General features: G+C 46.1%; 1 protein-coding gene across 2 annotated transcripts in view; it reads left to right on the top strand.

Annotated features, from left to right (window-relative positions):
- The window catches only part of Plxnc1 (plexin C1), a 149,356-nt gene that overhangs the window by 114,934 nt on the left and 16,062 nt on the right, over nt 1-18,360 (top strand). For both annotated transcript variants that reach the window (XM_021645393.2, XM_060377939.1), the window contains exons 22-23: nt 11,831-12,008; nt 14,324-14,427. In XM_021645393.2, coding sequence (XP_021501068.1) covers nt 11,831-12,008; nt 14,324-14,427 — 282 coding nt within the window. The remainder of the gene's footprint in view (nt 1-11,830; nt 12,009-14,323; nt 14,428-18,360) is intronic.

Below are 18,360 nucleotides of genomic sequence, written 5' to 3'. Positions count from 1 at the left end.
CTGCCTCTGTCACCGGCTAGCAGTGAGACAGCGAGCAAGTCTCCACTGGCGGTGCCTCTTCAAGTCTCCCCTGCATAAGATAAAGATAACAATCCTATTGTCTGCCCATCTCGTGGAGGTGTTACAATGATTAAAAGAGTATACAACACACAGGCGCACGCATGTAACTACACACACGCACTTGCATCTGTGTGTGCACAGGCACACGCAAAGATGAGCTGCCCATGAGATGACCCAAGTCACGGGGGATCCCCGGTGGACTCCCTTGTCTCCTTTCTCACCCTGTGGTCTTTCTTGCTGCTCGACCACCAAGCCCAATGCACGCAGCAGCACCTGGGCCCTCAGCAGTGCAGGGAGAGGCCCACATGGCAACCTTGGCTTTACAGAGCCATGGACTCAATCAGCCTCTTCCCTATAGAAGCCACCCAGCTTCAGGCGAAGCCAGGGCTTTGTTAAAACAACAGAAAACCCTCACCGGGTCCCCAGAGAGAACTGTTCGCAGGTGAATGTAGGTTTGGGGGGAATCTAACAAGATGTCACGAAACACATTGCTCCAGACTGGGAGGGGAAGAGAGGAAGGTGGACCTGCAGCGGGGCGGGGCGGGGAGGGGGCTCAGGGTGGGGGAGAAGTCAGCTGCCTGAAAAAACTTTTGAGGTTGTAGTCTCTTCCAGCACATTACATCTCAGCGCTTCCTCTCCCTTTCATTTGGAAACATTATTTATTTCACAGTCAATTAAGACCATGTGTTTCTGATTTGTTAGCACTCAACTCATCATCAAAACGTTACTTGATGTTGAAGAAATTCATGTCGACTCTTGAATTTTTTCCCCTTTTATTGCCTCTGGGGGGAAGCGCAATGGAAAATTAAATCCGTGCGCTGTCCTCTGATTCATCTGCGGTGGAGGAAGTGGAGACTGGTGGGCCCTGACTCCCGGGGCCTTTGCCTTTAAGAATGAATTTTTTTTTAATGCCTTTTGTTGGACCTGCTCCAGCCTCCTATTCACGGTGGCTGATTATACTAGAAGCTAGAGAGAAGGCACATGATCCAGTCTACGCTTGTGTGACAAAAATGTTACCAGAAGGTCAATATAAAAAATTTAAGCCTTTTCATTTCCTTCCATACAAGTTCTCTCAGCCTGAACCATCCTGTTTCTAAGTGCCCCTCCTTTTTTTCCTCCCTTCATCCCTCTTTCTCCACTTTCCCCCCTCCCCAGGCTGCACTCCAGGTGATTTTCAAAGCCTTGCCTTGCTAAATTTGCCTGAGGTGATTGAAAACTAAGGTGTGGTGAACAAACTGGAGTGAGTGAGTGAGTGTGTGAGTGTGAGTGTGTGTGTGTGTGTGTGTGTGTGTGTGTGTGTAAGTTCTATCAAGGAAGATCAGAAAGCTCTAGAACAGCTACAGGAACAACTTGAAATAGCAGAATCTGGCGCCATGGCAGGGCCCTGTTTGAGAAGAAGCCCACTTGGATACATGCTCAGAAGCAGCGCCTCACACAACAAACTATGAGTTAGGTTTCACACCTCCTAGGTTAGGATGTTTTCTCTCTGAGGTGGAGGGTGTTTTCTAGAGCATAAAGAAACACTGCCAGTTTCTTGTATTTGAAATAATTATACTCACAAATCTCTCTGGGTTCTGTTCATCACGTCTCGAGAGGGTAGTGCCTCTGACTCGCCTCAATCTAAACAAAGCCCTACACCGCCAATCCTGGCTCCAGTACTTGGTGCCCCAGGCTGGCATCTAGCAAGACAAATGGCCTGAATGTGAGTTCACTCTCTAAAAGCTTCAGAGGACGGCTTGTCTCCACACAACACCCTAGACTTCCTTTAATGTGTAGTAGCAGTTCAGGGTGGGGAGATGGCCCCAAAGGTAAAAACCTTGTTGTACAACATGATGGCCTGAGTTCAAATCTCTAGTACCCACATTAAAATTAGTCCCAACGGCACACCTCTAACCCCAGGGCTCGGGATGGAGGATTTCCTACAGTGCCGAGTTCAGCGAAGGACACTGTCTCAGAAAAATAAGAACTGATTCAGAAGTACTTCATGATGGCAAAATGGTTCAGCAGGTAAAGGTGCTTGCTAGCAAGCTTAGCAACCTGAGTTCAATCCTCGGCACCTACACGTGGAAGGAGAGGGCTTGTCCCTGCAAGGCGTTCTCTGCCCTTCACATGCACACATTAATAAATAAGTGTAATTTAAGTTCAGAGTCATCAACAGGTACATAACAAGTTGCCAGCCAGTCTAGGTTACGTGAGATCCCAACTGAAAGAAAAACAGAAGAAAGAGAAGATCGAAAACCTCTGTCCTCCTCATACACGTGTGACATACACGGGCACACCACACACACCATTCAGGAGTTCCGAATTGATGGCCAGAAGTGGACTAAAATCTATTGATCCTCTGGTTTTCCCCCACAACAAAATTGGAGGCGTTGCTAAATGGTGTTGCTGGTGAGTGCCTGGCCCTCACCTACCCTCCTGTCTGTCAGGAGCATGGTCGCAGAGCAGAGAGCCTGCAACTCGGAGGATTTCAGTTCCAGGAAAGTGTACCGCAAGGGAGAAGGGACATTTGCCTCTGTTTCAAGAGGAGATGAGAAAAACCAATAACTCGTAACAGGCGTGCTGAATTAGCAGGAGAAGTTTGACTTGTAATCAAAGTTAAGCGAGAAATGGTTTTTTGAACTCTTAAACCCAGGAAATGAGCTTGCCAATCTGCTGCATCGGAGAGATAGCATCTTGGCACCCTGGGAAACAGTGTTCCGACAAACACATTATTACACTCATTCTCATATCTGTACGAAAGTCTTTAAGATTATTAGAAATTCTTGACAAAGCCCAGGGACATGCCTGCAGAAACATTAATGCTGCTGTTGTGATTTGTGGAAGGTTTATGCCGGCGGTACCAAGTCGGCCTTCTCCCCAGCGGTTAACTATTTAGGGACAGCCATGTTTAACACAGCATTTCATGTCTAACACAGCACTGGCTATCCCCAGCAGGCGCTTCTGTGTGCTCTCCTTACCTCTCTCAAACCACTTCGGTTCCATTTAGCTTGTCCTTGCCGAAGATCCATTATCCCCATAATTAAACAACCCACCGTCCCGATGAAGTCATTCCCCGTTACTTCAATTACGTCCCATTGTTCATTAAGTCCTGATGTTTGCACTTCAGCAGTCTTGTTTTTAATACTCCTAGCATTTGTGCAGAAACAGTGAAGTTAATTAACAATTTTTAAGCTCTTTTTTTTTCTTTTTCTTTCTACCATAGTACAAATCATTCCATTATGACTTGAGATAATACTGAAACCATTACTAGCTTTATAGTTAGCTTCCTGATCAAAGAGTGAGACCATTCTTTATAATCATGTTAGGTAAGTCATTCCCTCGTCGATGGCAAGCTGTGGAAAATGAAAAATTAACTTTAAATGAGAGCTTTCAATGTCTTTCCTCTTCATGGCCCTTCTCTTTATACCTATAATCTTGAAATTAAAAAAATAATTTAGTTATCTCAGTACAAAAGTATTTAATTTTCTTCTCTGTGGTTCAAATGAATTATTCTTTCATTATTTACACCTTATACCAAACAGTAGATTTGATTATGGCCATACCACTCTAAACACATTCTATCTCAGCTGATCTTGGAAGTTAAGCAGAGCCAGGCCTTGTTAGTATTTGCATGGGAGGGTAGCATTACAAGCCATGACGGAAATGAAAATAATTTGCCCTTTTGGCATTGTCGTTTCCATTAGAATATAGATAGATAGATAGATAGATAGATAGATAGATAGATAGATATTCATCACTGATAATATATCAAGAATCATTAGTCAACAGTCAACAACCCAGGGCGGGGGGAATGATGCCCCTTGACTATTTTTATGAATAAAGCATTATTGGAACAGAGCTCTGTATGCTCATTTCCACATTATGTATAGTTGGCTTGCTCTTGCAATGATAGTGTTAACTAGTTGCACCAGTTGAATCTCAAAGCCTTAAATATTTTCTATCTGATCTTCTATACATAGTTTGCCAGCTCTTAAGCTGACTCTTGACAAAGGAAAAAAAAAAAAAAAAAAACAACCTGGACTCTTCCCTCTAGCCTAAAAGTACTTAGCAAAGCATTCTCATGGTCCGCAAATCTTTGCTAGCTCTGTTTACTCATTCTAGGGTTCGCAGGTGTCCTAAGTATAGAGAAACTGGCCATGGAAAAAAACTGGGAGCATTGTCTCCATCAACTTGTTTTGTTCAGAGAAAAAGCTTTCTTCCACTCTTCTCTGCCCACTGTCATTCTGTTAGGGGAGCAGAATCCCTAGCCTGTGAGCTACCCATCCTTGAAAGGACAAGGAGAGGGGACTGGAGCATGGCAGAAGGCGGGGAGGGCAAGCACACGGCTAAGGAGACAGTGGAAGGCAGGGAAAGCTTTCCCAGGGGTGAGGCTAAAACTGCCAAAGCCTCTTGGACTGCTGGCTAGAGCAGAGAAAACTGCAGCTTTCCTGAGTTTGGTATACGAAGGAGACTTTCCTCTTGACTTTCATTTGGCCCTGAAATGAAAGTAGAAATACATTTTATAGCTTTTATTGAACGAGAACAATTATTGCTCAAAGACCTTTTATGACGAAGTTGCCAGGTCTGTAATAAATTCCTTTACAATTACCGTGTGGGAATTATAAGGTGTCCCAGCAAGGGTGCAGCGGTATCCAGCCCTTATTAGCCAAGACGTGTCAGAAGAGGTAACCGGGTGGCATTATAGTCCTCCCCTGGGAAAGGCCTCTCCCCACGTCCACTTTATCCTTGTCCCCAAGAAGCCTCTTTTATTTATTTATTTCCTGTTTCCTCAATACCTCAAGCTGGGGAGAGCTACTAGCCAAGTAGGAATGCAGTTATCTGCCCATGTGCTGTGGGGCTGGGGTCAAAGACATGGGGTTTAGGCCCTGGCAGTCCTGGGTGTGAAGCTGGTCTCAGCCTCTTGCCTTCAGGCAAGGCACCACCCGTTCACCTACTTGCTCATCTATGAACAGTTGGTGATGTACATCTGTTAAAGTCAGAAAATTATATGTGTAACACACCTAGCCTTCTTGCTTGGCACAGAGGAAGTGGCCATTCTTTGTGATGGTTTTTCTTGTCACCTTTAAGATACACTAAAGGGAATGTCTCTTCTTCGGTCCTTCTAGTTGGTTATTTACTGACCATGGGTGAAGCAGGGAAGCCAGGTAGCTGGCTCTGTCATTATGAAAAACACATCTGAAATACCCATGTGTTGTGTGAGCACTGAGAAGGTTACACGTGACTTCTGAACCTGAGCATGGATAGCCAAATGGCAGATAACACCCTGATAGGCAGGTTCAGACAGGAGTTGACAATGGTAAAGTCGAGAAACTTCCTAAAAGAGGCTGGCCTAGGGCATGCTGCAAAAAGATCAGCCCTTTTTATCTGGTCCTTTCCTGTGTACTGTGAGGCTCCAGATGGCCTTGCCTGCATAGCATGATGGCTTCCTTCTGTATATACAGCTATCAGGAGGCAGTGCAGCTGTGTAGAGCAGAGGTCCAGATGCCTGAGACCAAGCAGCAGAGAGACTGATGTCTCCCCAGGGGGAGGTACTGGAATGGGCAGCCCCGCTCCAGCATGGCCTCAGGTATCGTCTTAGAATGAGGTGTCTGCTTTCACAGCCTCTTTGCACAGAGCCACAGCAGGGCCTCAGCAGGGCTACACAAGAAAGGACAGATGGTCACCAGCTGTCCTTCAAGGAGGTTTCCCTTGGGTTGCCACATAAGACATGGGTTTAAAGTCATTGGCCAGAATTGGGTCACGTGGCCACACCCAGCAGCAGAGGCAGGACAATGAGCAGAAGGGCTGCAGGCCATGCACAGTGGTGCCCGAGCCACACAGGCATCAGGATGATGCATTGAGGGTAGTCTGATGCCAAGCCAGAGTCAAAAGGTCAAGCCTCCTCTAGCCCCTGGCATGTGCCCACCCATTTGTTACCGATGGAGAACCTGAGCAGGATAGAGTGACTGAGAGAGCGCCAAGCCCAGCCTCCTGGGGTTTCCGTCCAGAAGTCTGGACATAGTCAAGTGTGACCCTACCAGATCTGCAATCTGGGACAAGTTTCCAGACCTCGCTGGATCCTCATCTCCATCTGTTTAGCAAGGCTAATAATAGTCCCCACCTCGCAGAGTTGTGAGGATTGGATGAAATTAGCAGATTTATTGCTGGGATGTGGTGCTCGTTCGATAAGTGCTGGCTATTGTTATTATTATTAGAAACCGCCAAGCTCTGTTCTCGTCACTCTTTGCCCTGAAAATAGTGCAGGGCTTCTCCCTCAGCAGCAGGTGGTGCTTTGGGGGAAGGCAAGATGGATCATAAGTGTTTCTCAAGTCTCTCGTGTTAAGGAAGCGGAATTCTTTCTCTCCACTCCCTGGCCTGCTCACCCGACTTTTAAGATCGAAGCTTGCTTGCCAGTCTGCTAAGTCTTCCGTAGTCGGTATCTGAGGGTCTTCATGTCCAGAGGCCTTCCTCACGGCCTCTTACCAGACCTCTCAAATGTCACATCTTCCTGTGAATGCCGGCCTCCCCCTCAAAACTACAACTCTCCAAATACCCCCATTCGTTTCCACTTTGCTGTATTATTCGTCAGGGCTCTCTTGAGCAGGGGTTCTCAACCTGAGGGCTGTGCCCCTTTGGGGTGGCATATTAGATATCCTACATATCAGAGATTTACATCATGGTTCATACCAGTAGCAAATTACGGTTACGAAGTAGCAACAAAAATAATCTTATGGTGGGGTCACCACAACGTGAGGAACTGTATTAAAGGGTGACAGCATTAGGAAGGTTGAGAACAACCACTCCCGATGAACAGAACCGATGAGTACAAAAGCAGGTTAGTTAATGGCTTACGTGATACAGGCTGGGTAATCCAACAGCAGCTGTTGTCACACTAGAGAGGCTTATCAAGTAAGCTGCTCAATCCGTGAGGCTGGACGCCTCAGCATCCGCCACCTGATGCTAAAGGCCTGGGGGAGTTCCGGAAAGCCACTGGCCTTCGCTATGCACTGGAAGCAAAGGGATGTGGTGGTGTCGGCCGCCCAGCTGATGAACTTACCAGCAAACGGTGAAGACAGGGAGACAAACAAACGAAGCTTTTCCTCAGACCTCCTGTATCTAGGCTGTCACCTGCAGGTGCTCACCACATGTGGGTGAGTCCTCCACTTCAGATAAACAGATAAAAAAATCCCTCATGCGCATGCCCAGAAGTTTCTCTTAGTTCATTTTAGACCCAGTCATGTTGACAGTCAAGATTAACCATCACGCTCACCATGGCGGGTCTTACAACTTGAATTTGTCTCAGTTATCCTAGTTCACCAGTGTTTCCCATCAGGATTTACACTGGGACGAACGGTATCATCTCCAATGCCCTGCACTAACTGATGCAAAATGAATGGGTCTATGAGTGGAGTGAGCTGCCATAAAACTGGCAAAGTGACCAGCACTAGTTTGGGTACAGTCAGTTTCAAGTTAGCGGAAATGGGGCCAATGGGACCTGAAACACCAAAAGCAGAGGTGTGTCTCACAGCAGACTGGAGGCGAGTGGTCTCCACTCCTAAGGAACAGCCACATTCTCAGCCATCTTTAACAGAGCCCAGGGTCGCCATCTCTGTGCTCCTCTTGGCCTTGACCTTGTAGTCACAGCATGGCTGCCATAGCTCCGCCCCACCACCACCTTTTTTTTTTTTTTTTTGGTTTGGATAGTCTTTCTGTGTCCTTGTCCAGTGCTTAGTCACATGACTGCTCCCTGGTGGATGAGGAGAGGGAGCTGCCACCAAGGGCATTCCTCTATCCTGGTTAGGCTCTTTGCTGATCATCAGCAAAAGAGGCTGCATGGCTGTTGGTTAGACAGGCACTAACCACACAGGCTACCTCAGCTTTGCCAGTATTTTATGCCAAGGATGTAGGGAACTGCGGGGCGAATAGGAGGGTTCGTTTCTAGTAAAGGCAAAGACTGTGCTTCAAAGAACTGTCCTTTTGTGGTGATCAGAAAAGGAGCTATAGATCCTATAGAATCGACTGAATGTTCTTAGCTTTGTCTGTGTACTGAGGTGACAGGTCTGTTTCCCATACCTGTCTTGGGTGATCTGAGAACAGGTCTTAAGCAGTCTCCAGTGTCAAGGATTGGAAAGAGGAGCTTGGCTCTGTGGGTCTCGGCAGGGGAGGTTCTACACAGGTGATTCATCTACTCGGGAGATGTCGCCATGGGGCAGCAGCCAAAGGTAGATCGTGTCATGCCTACACTCTGAGGTGACTAGGACACTTAACTACTCCTGGCATAGAAGAGTGTTAAGACTAGGGCCAGACTTGGGGGGCCCCCTCCACTCACACCCTAGGAAACTGCTCTCTGAGCACTAAGCGTTACCAGCATGAAAAATGAACACAAATCAATTTGTGTCTGGATTTACTCTCAGAATTCCCTGTGGACTCTGTAAAATGCCTTTTTACCTCTTTTCCACCCATCTAGCTGTGGAGGCAGTGGCAGATTTACATTCGTTTACATGCAGTTAAGGTATTTTTTTTCCTTTTGGTTATGTTTTTAAGAACATTTATTGCCTATAAAGAGGTGTTATTGCTAAGACAATAGTGCCCTTTAGGTAGTAACAGAGTGTTATTTTGTAACTGCCAATAAAAGTATTTCGTGAGACAGTATGGCTGGGGTTCTGATTAAAAGGTGTTTTCCATTCATTTTTATTTGGGACGCCTTTGACACGATGACAACACAAATTGCCACGAGTAAAGAAACACAACGGCCTGGACACAGGAACAGAACTTACTCCCGAGTGCCCTTCCCAGCTTCCCCAGTGCGTGCTGAGACTCTAGTTCAGGACTCTGCTTAGAGCTGAGTAAGAAAAGGTTCCTGGAGGCCAGGAGGATAAATGGAAATTTAGGAGGGACACCCTAGCTCAGTGAACCCTGACACCAGCTTAGCAGTTATGCACAGTACACAGTCTCCACACTTAGAAGCTGTGTCCGCAGAGCAATTAACCCCTCTGTGTCTCTGTTTCCCTACTCTGAAGTTGGGAATTCTAGCAGCGATATAACCACCTTTGCCTGTTGGGTTAAAAGAGTCAAAGTCTGAGTGCTGAGGGTGGAGCTCATTTACAGAGTATGTGCTTAGTGTACTGCTCGCACTGAGTTTGATAGTCAACACTCCTCCCCAGTTACAAAATGTTATGTCTTGAAATGCATTTGGCGGTTCTACACCAAGAGGTCCTAATATCTGTAAAGAAGGGAGGCAAGAGAGAGGGTTTGGTCATGAGTTCACCGCGTCGAATTCTTCTAGACAGTCCGCCCCTTAGCTGTCCCACTTCCCTGGCCCCCCTGCATTCTTCCCAGACTGGTGTTTTGTTGTTTTTCATTCATGATTGGAGAGGCGTTTTGAAGTCCTTGCTCATGGCTGGATTGCCCAGAACACAAATTTTCTTAGAGAGTAGACAAGAGTGACTCCATTCTAGGACAAGGACTTATGTGGAGCACAGTGGGACTACTGGTCAACCCTAAGGTTCAGATTCTATTAATTTGCCAGTTTAAATCCTTTAGCTAGGGCTGGACTGAAATGACTATTGCACTATAAATGGGGTTGCGAGGGAGGAATATTGTCTTGGCTGTTATAGTAAAATGCCATAGGTTTTAGTGGCCTGTGATCACTGAAGTTCTTAAAGACTGGGTAGTAATGGTGAACACCGCTTTCTCACTGATGGTGCCCCATTCTCTGGCTTGAGAAAGCCCTATTCAGTTTCACTGACATTGCTGTGCCCTGAAGCTTCTGTGACAATAAACCAAAATGACCAGCCATAAGTAGAATCCTGGCTAGCCAGAAAGTACTCAGCACATTTATAGAGCATCATGTGTTCATGAGGCCTAGAACTCTATTCAGGATTCCAGAGCAAAGTCTTCTCATTAATGCTGCCTGCACTGAAATCCTAGATTCCAAGGTGAAAGTGCTTGGTTTGGGGACCTTTGAGTCAGTGATAAGGGCAGAGGCCTCAACAGTGGCCTTGGAACTGCTGTGCCCCCATAATGAGACACACAGGGTCTAAGAATCTTGCTGTGGGGACACAGTTGCCAAAGAATACATGGCTCCAAGAACCTGCCCTGAGTTTCAGATGCCTCATGGCCTTCTGGGAGTCTGTGAACCATATGCCCCAAGCACTGGTCAACCAGTGATGATTCTAAGGGTAATACCAATTTCATGCATCTTCAGTTAACATCAGAAGTCAATTACCATCATTCACATGTTGCAAGTGAGAAATGGAGACTCGGAGAGGCAAATCAGCGGCTGGTGGTGGGCTAGAATTAAAGCCAGGAGCCCTGGTTCCTTCTGTGGGCAGGGTCTTCCTTCTGACACTATGCATGCAGTCAGTCTCACCGGTCAGTACAGACTGAGTCTCTGCTTCTGGGTGAAAGTATACTAATCCAGTGCTACAGGGGTGATCGTAGCAGTCTGATAAGTCCTCACCAGCATTATCCTTTAGCCCTGCAACACCCCTTGCATACACTGTCTCCTTGACCTCCGTGACAGTATTAGAAGGCAGTATTTTGTTTTTTTGCGTCAGTCGCATGCATGGTAGACAGGCTGTCTGTAGAGCTGACTAGCCCTGCCCCATCTCCGTATGCACTTCAGGCAGCAATAAGGATCACCACTCTCCATATTATCTGTGCTCTCACTTCCTTTAAAAAATTTCTCTTACAGACTTTATTTTGAAAACTTGTAAATAAATACAGCACACACCAAAATTAGCTGGACCTAAAATCCATACACAAAATAAACTTTATACAGTTAGAGTTGTTTCCATTTCTTTCCAGACCCACGATTTGATCCTTTCACATTCCCTCAGTAAGCCAGGCCCCCCAAACACTAACAAATCATGCATTTTACCCCATACCCAAGTCCCCCAACTAACTGATAAAGGTGCCCAGGAATCTGAACCATGTTACGCTGCTTACCAAATCCTCTTTGCTCAACTCTGAATTAGTCCCCAGAAGGATCTGTAGCATGTAATGCTTTGCATTTTTTCAGATCTGTACATTTGTTCTTAGACAAAGTAAACCTGAAATTGATATTAGGTTATTTTTCAAAATATTCCCTGGCTCTATGTTTTCATACACCCACAAAGCTTCCTTCCCCCATTAGATTTTGAGGTTTTGCCGAACTGGGAGAATGTTAAGTGACACAGCTTAAGCAATGGCATGGGAATGTAATTAATGCAAGAATGATAGTGCAGGGTGGGGATCTTGGTATTTTAATGAGGACTGAGAAACACTGACTGCAGATGTTGAAAGTGGAGGGGGAGATGAATGTTGCCATAATTAAGGCTGCACATTAAAAAGTGACCTCTTTGGTGTGATCAATACAGGGACCTCATAACCTTTCCTGTCACCTGGACCTTCACTTCTGGGACTCTGTGGTTCTGTTGATAAAAAAGATAATCACCACTCTATGCTCATTTGCTGTGGAATCTTTCCAAGTCATTTTATTTTAAGGATGAAATTAGAAATCACCATTTTTTTTTTGCAGAATTTTTATGTGTGTATATATTTTCCTCTCCAATATATTTATTCAGTGCTTGTTCCATAATGAGTGTTTTAATGTTCTGTTTTCCTTTCCATTATCCCTGAAAAGAATGGATCATGGAGAAAAGATTAAAGTAGTATAATGCAACACACTGTTTGCTAATGTGCTGTCAGAGGTATTAGGAGCACTCACCATGGCGTGTGTCTCTTAGCAATGTCTCTCTGACTATAGTCACCTAACAGACTTGGGAACCTGTTTGTATCCTTGCAGGCATTAAATGTCGTCTTTGAAAAAATCCCAGAAAATGAGAGTGCAGATGTCTGTCGGAATATTTCAGTCAATGTTCTTGACTGTGATACCATAGGCCAAGCCAAAGAAAAGATCTTCCAAGCATTCCTAAGCAAAAATGGTTCTCCGTACGGACTTCAGCTCAATGAGATTGGTCTTGGTAAGGTTCGTTCCTATCCCCTGAAAATCACCCTCCTACTTTCCTTCTGTTTGGTGACAATTATATGGCCTGAGTTGTTCCCAGGGGCCATGTCTGGAGACTCAGGGACTGCATGGCTCTCTTTTGAGCTTCTTCTTAGGAAACATCATCCTTCCAAGATGCCATTAAAAAAAAAATACAGTATTTGTAAATCAATGTGAATGCTCACCCTGGGACCCCATGGAATCACCCTGCATCAAGAAGGACAGAAAGGTGTAAGCCCTGTGCCCTCTGTATGTGTTGCACTTCACACTGGCATTTGATTTGTTTGTTGTGATACGGAGCATGTCGTTAGTGGGTGGCTCAGCCACGGAGTGTTAACTCCAGCCTGCTGGAAAGGTCATCTTCCTCTCCGCTAATCACATCCTGCATTAAGTGCATCCTCCGTCCTCCCCCAACACGCAGCAGCATCTGCTATGAAATCATTTGCGGGCTCTATTGGTATACTGCAAAGGAGAGCATATGTGTGAGCAAGCTAACAGGGCTCCCTTCCTCTCAAGTGTTCATCAACATTTTAAAGTTGAGCTCAGCGTAGGCCTCCCAAGAGACTGCTGTGGGATTTTAGGACAGATAATGGGACAGGAAAGGAGAGTAGAATCGTGGCAGTGACAGACAGTGTAACAAGGTTCATCTCCCCTTCGTGTACAGTTGTGGGCCTCCGCTAAGCGGGCAGTTAAAATCCCCCCCCAATCAAACCCCCTGCTCAAACCATCGGGAAAAGCCTGGAGGCAGGCCTGGGGAATTCGGGGCCCGCGAATGTGTGGCAGCGTCAGTGTCTGCTTCAGAGAGAGCAGCTGCTTAGGTGGGCCTCTGCAGCGTTTCCCCGCAAGGCCGGGAGTACCTGGCAGTCTAAGGAGGGCTTAGATCCTTTGCTTAGATATAAGCAGAAGGGACATCTACGGCTTCCTTGCCTTGAACATTATCTTGCAAGCGTGTGGCTCTGGCCACAAAGGACATGGGCACAACCAAACTAAAACAAACAAACAAACAAACAAACAAACAAAAACAAAATAGGAAAACAGCCCAGCAGCTTTATCTTTGTTACCAAAAGATAGACTTCTCCATAGCAGAGTCTGCAAAGCCCTTCCTGGGTTTGTGCCAACCAGGTGATCCTCCTCCAACCCCAATGTTGGGAAGCAAGGGTAGAACAAGCTGGTGGCATTGTGCCCAAATGGACAGAAAGAGTATATGCAGAGAATGTCATTCCACCTTGGAATGGGAAATAATAGCAGAGCCTGACCTAACTGGAAAAGACTTGTCCTCTAAGACAGCAGAGCCATGTGGGTTCTGCAGAAGGTGCCTTGGGGTTAGTTACAGTCACTCTCACCAGATTTTGGAGGTGATGAGGAGAGGAGACAGGGTCTCACTGTTGTAGTCCTAGCTGACCTAGAACTCACTATTGAATCCAGGCTAACCTTGAACCTGTGATAGTCCTTCTGCTTCAGCTTCCTGACTGTTGAGCTTATAGGCATGACATCTACCACATCTGGCCATTGCTGGTTTTTTAAAAGTTTTAATTACATTTTGATTCATTGTGTGTGCGTATGCAGAAACCCATGCTTGTGGAGATGGAAGACATCATGTCGAGTTGGTTCCTGCCTTCTACCATGTGGGTCCTGGGAAGAGAACTCAGATCATCATGTTTGGAGGCAGATGCCTTTACTGACTTTAGTCATCTCCCCAGGCCCCATTGCTAGGTTTTTAAAAAAAGAAATCAGAAGTTCGGATTTTTTTTTGTGACCTCCAAATATTTAAACATCATTATTGAGGTGACAGTAACATAGTGATTAATAAAATACTGCCCAAATTCCAGAAGAGAGAACACTTATCTTTGGCTGTCTTCTGACTAGGATGACCACAGTCCTCTGGCTGGGCTGGTGTGTTCTCACATAGTGACTCCCAGGGACTGCGGAGAAGAGAGCTCACACTGTGCTCTGTGATACTAGAGGTATTTTTTGAAGGTTTTAATGCTTCAGATGATGGGTGATTCTGTCCTCAGGATCTTCACTTCCAGATTTGACTCAGCATAATATTTCAGGAACAGTGGTCTAAAGTATTAGACCCTAAATGCAAGCCCAAAGCTTTTTGTCTGGCTCGCTATCTCCACACCTTCCAACAAAGCTTTGCTACTCCATTTAAGCTTAAAATTATTATTATTATTATTATTATTAAACATATTGACAATAATATTTTTAAAAGTCATTAGGCAGCATTTAAACTTTTTTTTTAACTGTGATTTTTAGAAGGGAACCAAATGCCCTCTCCCCGTTTTTCAGAGCTTCAAGTGGGAACACGACAGAAAGAACTTCTGGATATTGACAGTTCCTCTGTAATTCTTGAGGATGGAATAACCAAGCTAAACACCATTGGCCACTATGAGGTAAGACCAAGACTCAGCCTGATCCACTCCTCCTTTACCCATAATCCTCTCTGGACTAGATAACTCTAGCACTATGAAAGCCCTTTGAAAACAACCAAGACTCCCTATTTCAGAATGGTTTACAGGATCCTTGTTTCTAAGACCGAAGTTCTCTTCTCTTTCAGATGATCTCAGGCATTACTGTCTCTCATGCTCATCACAAGGCTGCCACATTGATTCTCCTCCATCTTGCCATTTAGGTCAGAGACTTTGCTGACAAGACTGTCTGGCCTTGTGCAGTGTATTCTTAGAAAACTGTGCATGAATTATCATACCTGCATAACCTCTGGCATATCAGGTGTATCAGTACTGAGCAGAGTACAATCCTCAGCCTCCCCTATCTCTACTGCACTGACCTTTTGACCTTTTGTACAGAGGCCTTGTTCTCAAGAAGTTCTAAATGTCTTGTTTGCACTGTGCAGTGATGGCCCCTTCAGCCCCTTGACCCACATGCTGGGTAAACGCTGAAATCAGTGAAGGTTACTCATGACTTCTCAGAGAACTGGGTGCCAGAGAAGCCTGTGTATGACAAGACAAGGAGACAAGGAGTTCCTGAAAACAGATACCGGGATTCCATTAGCAGCGCTGGTCCAGATCTTTGTTGAGTGTCTGTTATGTGCTAAGAACTAGGCTGCGGGGAAGAGGAAGTCCGGGCCATTGCACTCGATGAGCCTGCAGCCCCCAGGGAGGGAGGGAAAGGTAACACATTATAGCGCAATAGTGCTGTAGCTGGGGGAATCAACACAGGTTTCCTGTGGAAGCTATAGCTTTGGTGAGACTGAAGAACGGGCTGGGGTATGGCTGTCAGCACCTCCAGCACAGAAAAGAGAGCAGGCATGTTGGACAGCATGGCTTTCAGACTGACCAAAGTCCGAGGAGGAACTGTGCCACATGCTAACTCAGCAGATCCCTAAAATTTGGCTAGTCCCATCCTACAGCAGTCCTAGGAGGTAGGAACCATTGCTAGCCTACTTTATAGATGGGTTTACTGTGACTAAATACTGGAAGAGGAACTGCCCATCGCTCAGGTCTTCATCTTCTTACCCTAAATTTGTGTTTCAGAAGTGATTGTGATGGGCAGGAAACAGGGAGATCCACTGGACTCTGTCGGAGAATTTCTGGTGAAGAATATTATTCCAGAGCAGCACAGTGTCCCTAGAGATAGGAGGTACTGTGAATGGTCACAGAGGGCCCAGAGATGGGCACTGCAGTACTTCTAGACAGAAATGGGGGTGAGGATGACAGCTGGCTCTTAGGAGGGGCAGGTGCTATTTTTCAGAGAAGAGAAGCCACAGGGAGAGCAGCTACTTCATGGTTCAAAAGCATCAGACAGTTCTTGAGCAGGTGTCTGAGGTCAGGTGTAAGAAGCCTCCTATCCTTGCATTTTGTTTTGCCAGTGGGGTCCTTGGCTACTTCTGAAGATTTGACAGAGACTCATGACCCCCTCCCATGTACAGTTCAAGTTTCTTGACCCAGAATCACCTGGCCAAACCCAGAATTTTTAGCTTAGGGTTTTTTTGTTTGTTCGTTTGTTTGTTTTGAAAATTCCCACAGTTTTTTCAGTATGGGTTCCTGGGCAGCAATGGTCAGTTCCCAAGGGATGTAAGTGGGCAGGAGGAGGTTAGTGGGTAGAAAGTCACAGAGGGTTCCTGTTAGTGCATCACTGTGCATTCAAGGCTTGAGACCATATCCTCTTCCTGAGTCTGCGTGGCAGGTTGGTCTGACCATCCAAAGGGGTCCAGACGTTGGTGGCGCTCTTAGCTAAAGTATTGGCCTTGCTCCAGTGAGCACCCCCTGCCTTATCTCTGCTTCAACCTTCTTCAGACCCTGAGGAGGATGAGGGTGCCCACTTATAATAGGGATAGGCAGGACAGGTCATTTTCCAGCAGAGAAAACAAGCACACAGCTGTCTGCAAGGCACGGACGGCCTGTCAGGAGAGATGGAACATCACTCTTCCTGGAGACATCAGCGTACTAGACACCTATCTGCTTAAGGATGATAATGAAATTAATCCAGCCTGTAGTCACTTCCCGTCCTGATGATTTATTGGCCTCATACCCCAGTGTTGCTGCCTGGTGGTAATAAATGACAAGACGAGGACATGAGAGCTTAATGGATTCCGCTTATGTTTAAAAAGATAAGCTGCAAGGCAAGTAAATGCAGAGCTTGAAGGAATCCAGGGAGGTCAGCCGGCCATGCTCCCTAAATCTGGACCAGTCCAAAAGCCTGCCTTCATAGGGACTAAGCTGAAGCAAAGCATCTACACGGCCTTTAACTACCTGAGTCTGCACTTGATTTTAATAGCACCTCTACAGATTTGAAATTTGGGATAATTCAAGAGGGCTGGGCTGACGTTTGCTTTTGCCCTTTCGTAAAAGAAAACCATTTTCAAGTACTTGCTTTTTTCCTCCAAAAAGACAAGTTGCTAATTATCACTCTTATTCATTTACTAAAGCACTCTAGTTTGAGTCACTGTATGTGCTTGAAAGAAAAAAAAAACCTATATTTCATTTAAAAATAGGATCTAATTCAGAGTTCTAAGTGATTCAGACTTAACCTCCCCCCAATTAGTCTAAATTAGTTAGGCTTTGAAGTTAATCGTCAGTGACGGCCAGTCCCTCCTCCTGTCTAAACAGAGTCTCTGCTGCTGGAGAGTGAGGCCCAGCTTCTCCCACTTTGTTTTGTGACGGGGGAGATAGGGAGAAACATGTTTCTGCTGGGCTCTGGAGGTACTAGAGGGGTGAGAGAGTACGGAATATAGGGGTGGATGCTGTCCCCAGAGCTCCAAGCTAATGGTGATCCTCCGTCAGCCTACGGCCTGGTTTCCAATCCGATTGCTTTTTGACAGCTACATCCTATGGCAGCAGCAGCAGTCAGCACCCAGCCTTGTCCATAGTGCTGGCTCCATTAATGCTCGCCATAGCCTGATGCTTTGGGGCCAGACGTGTTATTTCTCCTATATCCCATCAGAGGCACACAGAGGACAGCACCTTTCTGCTATAGTGTCCATCTTGCTCAGGAAAAGGGTTACTTGAGACAATGTCTGTAGAAGCACATGCAACCAGCAGCTTCTTTCTGTAATTAAATCCTCACAGACACTCCCCTATCTGGCTGAGGCTATTTGTTATGAAGAGGGTCCCATCAGGGAAGACTGTGGCAGCATGCTTGCAGTCTAGGCTTCCTTCCTCTCTCCTTTTTGGCTCACCCATGACCTTTTGCTAGGCCACATTATCACACCCTGCCATGGGGTGTCATGGGGGCTGCAAGACAGGTGTTTAGTGGGGCAGAAAGTTTTCTCTCCAGATCACACGTCTTGTTCCGAGCTGTGAGCTTTGAGGCGGGAGAAAAGGTGAAAAGCCACTAAGTGGTGGAAGAACACTGTGTGCTAGTGCAGAAGTGGTCACTGCTGACACCAAATCAGCCAACTGGAGGGCATTTGTAGCCCTCAGAAATGCTTCAGATGAGCTGTGAGGCAAGATCAGTGGTCCTTCTGGTCAGCTTTCATCTCTGCTCCTAATAGATTGGACTACCTCAAAAGACGCCTTTAGGTGTTAGTTTATTTAACCAACAGAGAGGCTGCTTCTGTGCCACATACTGTCCTAGGGACTTTGCCAACAGCAGCTCCTTTGGTCCTTTACTACACCATCAACTGAGACTGTCATTTACATGCAAGGCTGGGAGAGAGTAAGAAACTTGGCCATACTCATTTAGCTCCTCTGGATGCCCCAAGGTCATCAGCTGGTAAAAGAATTTCTCTCCCAAATTCTGCTCTGCTAAAGGCCAGCAGAATAAAGCTGTTTCTGAGTTGGGGTTTTAGCCCATGCTCCTAACCTCAGGCTTCCTGGTTAGAGAGCTGGGCCTGATCTAGGAAATAGTCTGGTGGCTGGCATCAT

The sequence above is a fragment of the Meriones unguiculatus genome, chromosome 2, assembly GCF_030254825.1.
Source record: "Meriones unguiculatus strain TT.TT164.6M chromosome 2, Bangor_MerUng_6.1, whole genome shotgun sequence".
Classification (NCBI taxonomy): Eukaryota; Metazoa; Chordata; class Mammalia; order Rodentia; family Muridae; genus Meriones; species Meriones unguiculatus.
The sequence above is the reverse complement of the archived record's forward strand: the minus strand, read 5'-3'. Positions and strand labels throughout refer to the sequence as shown.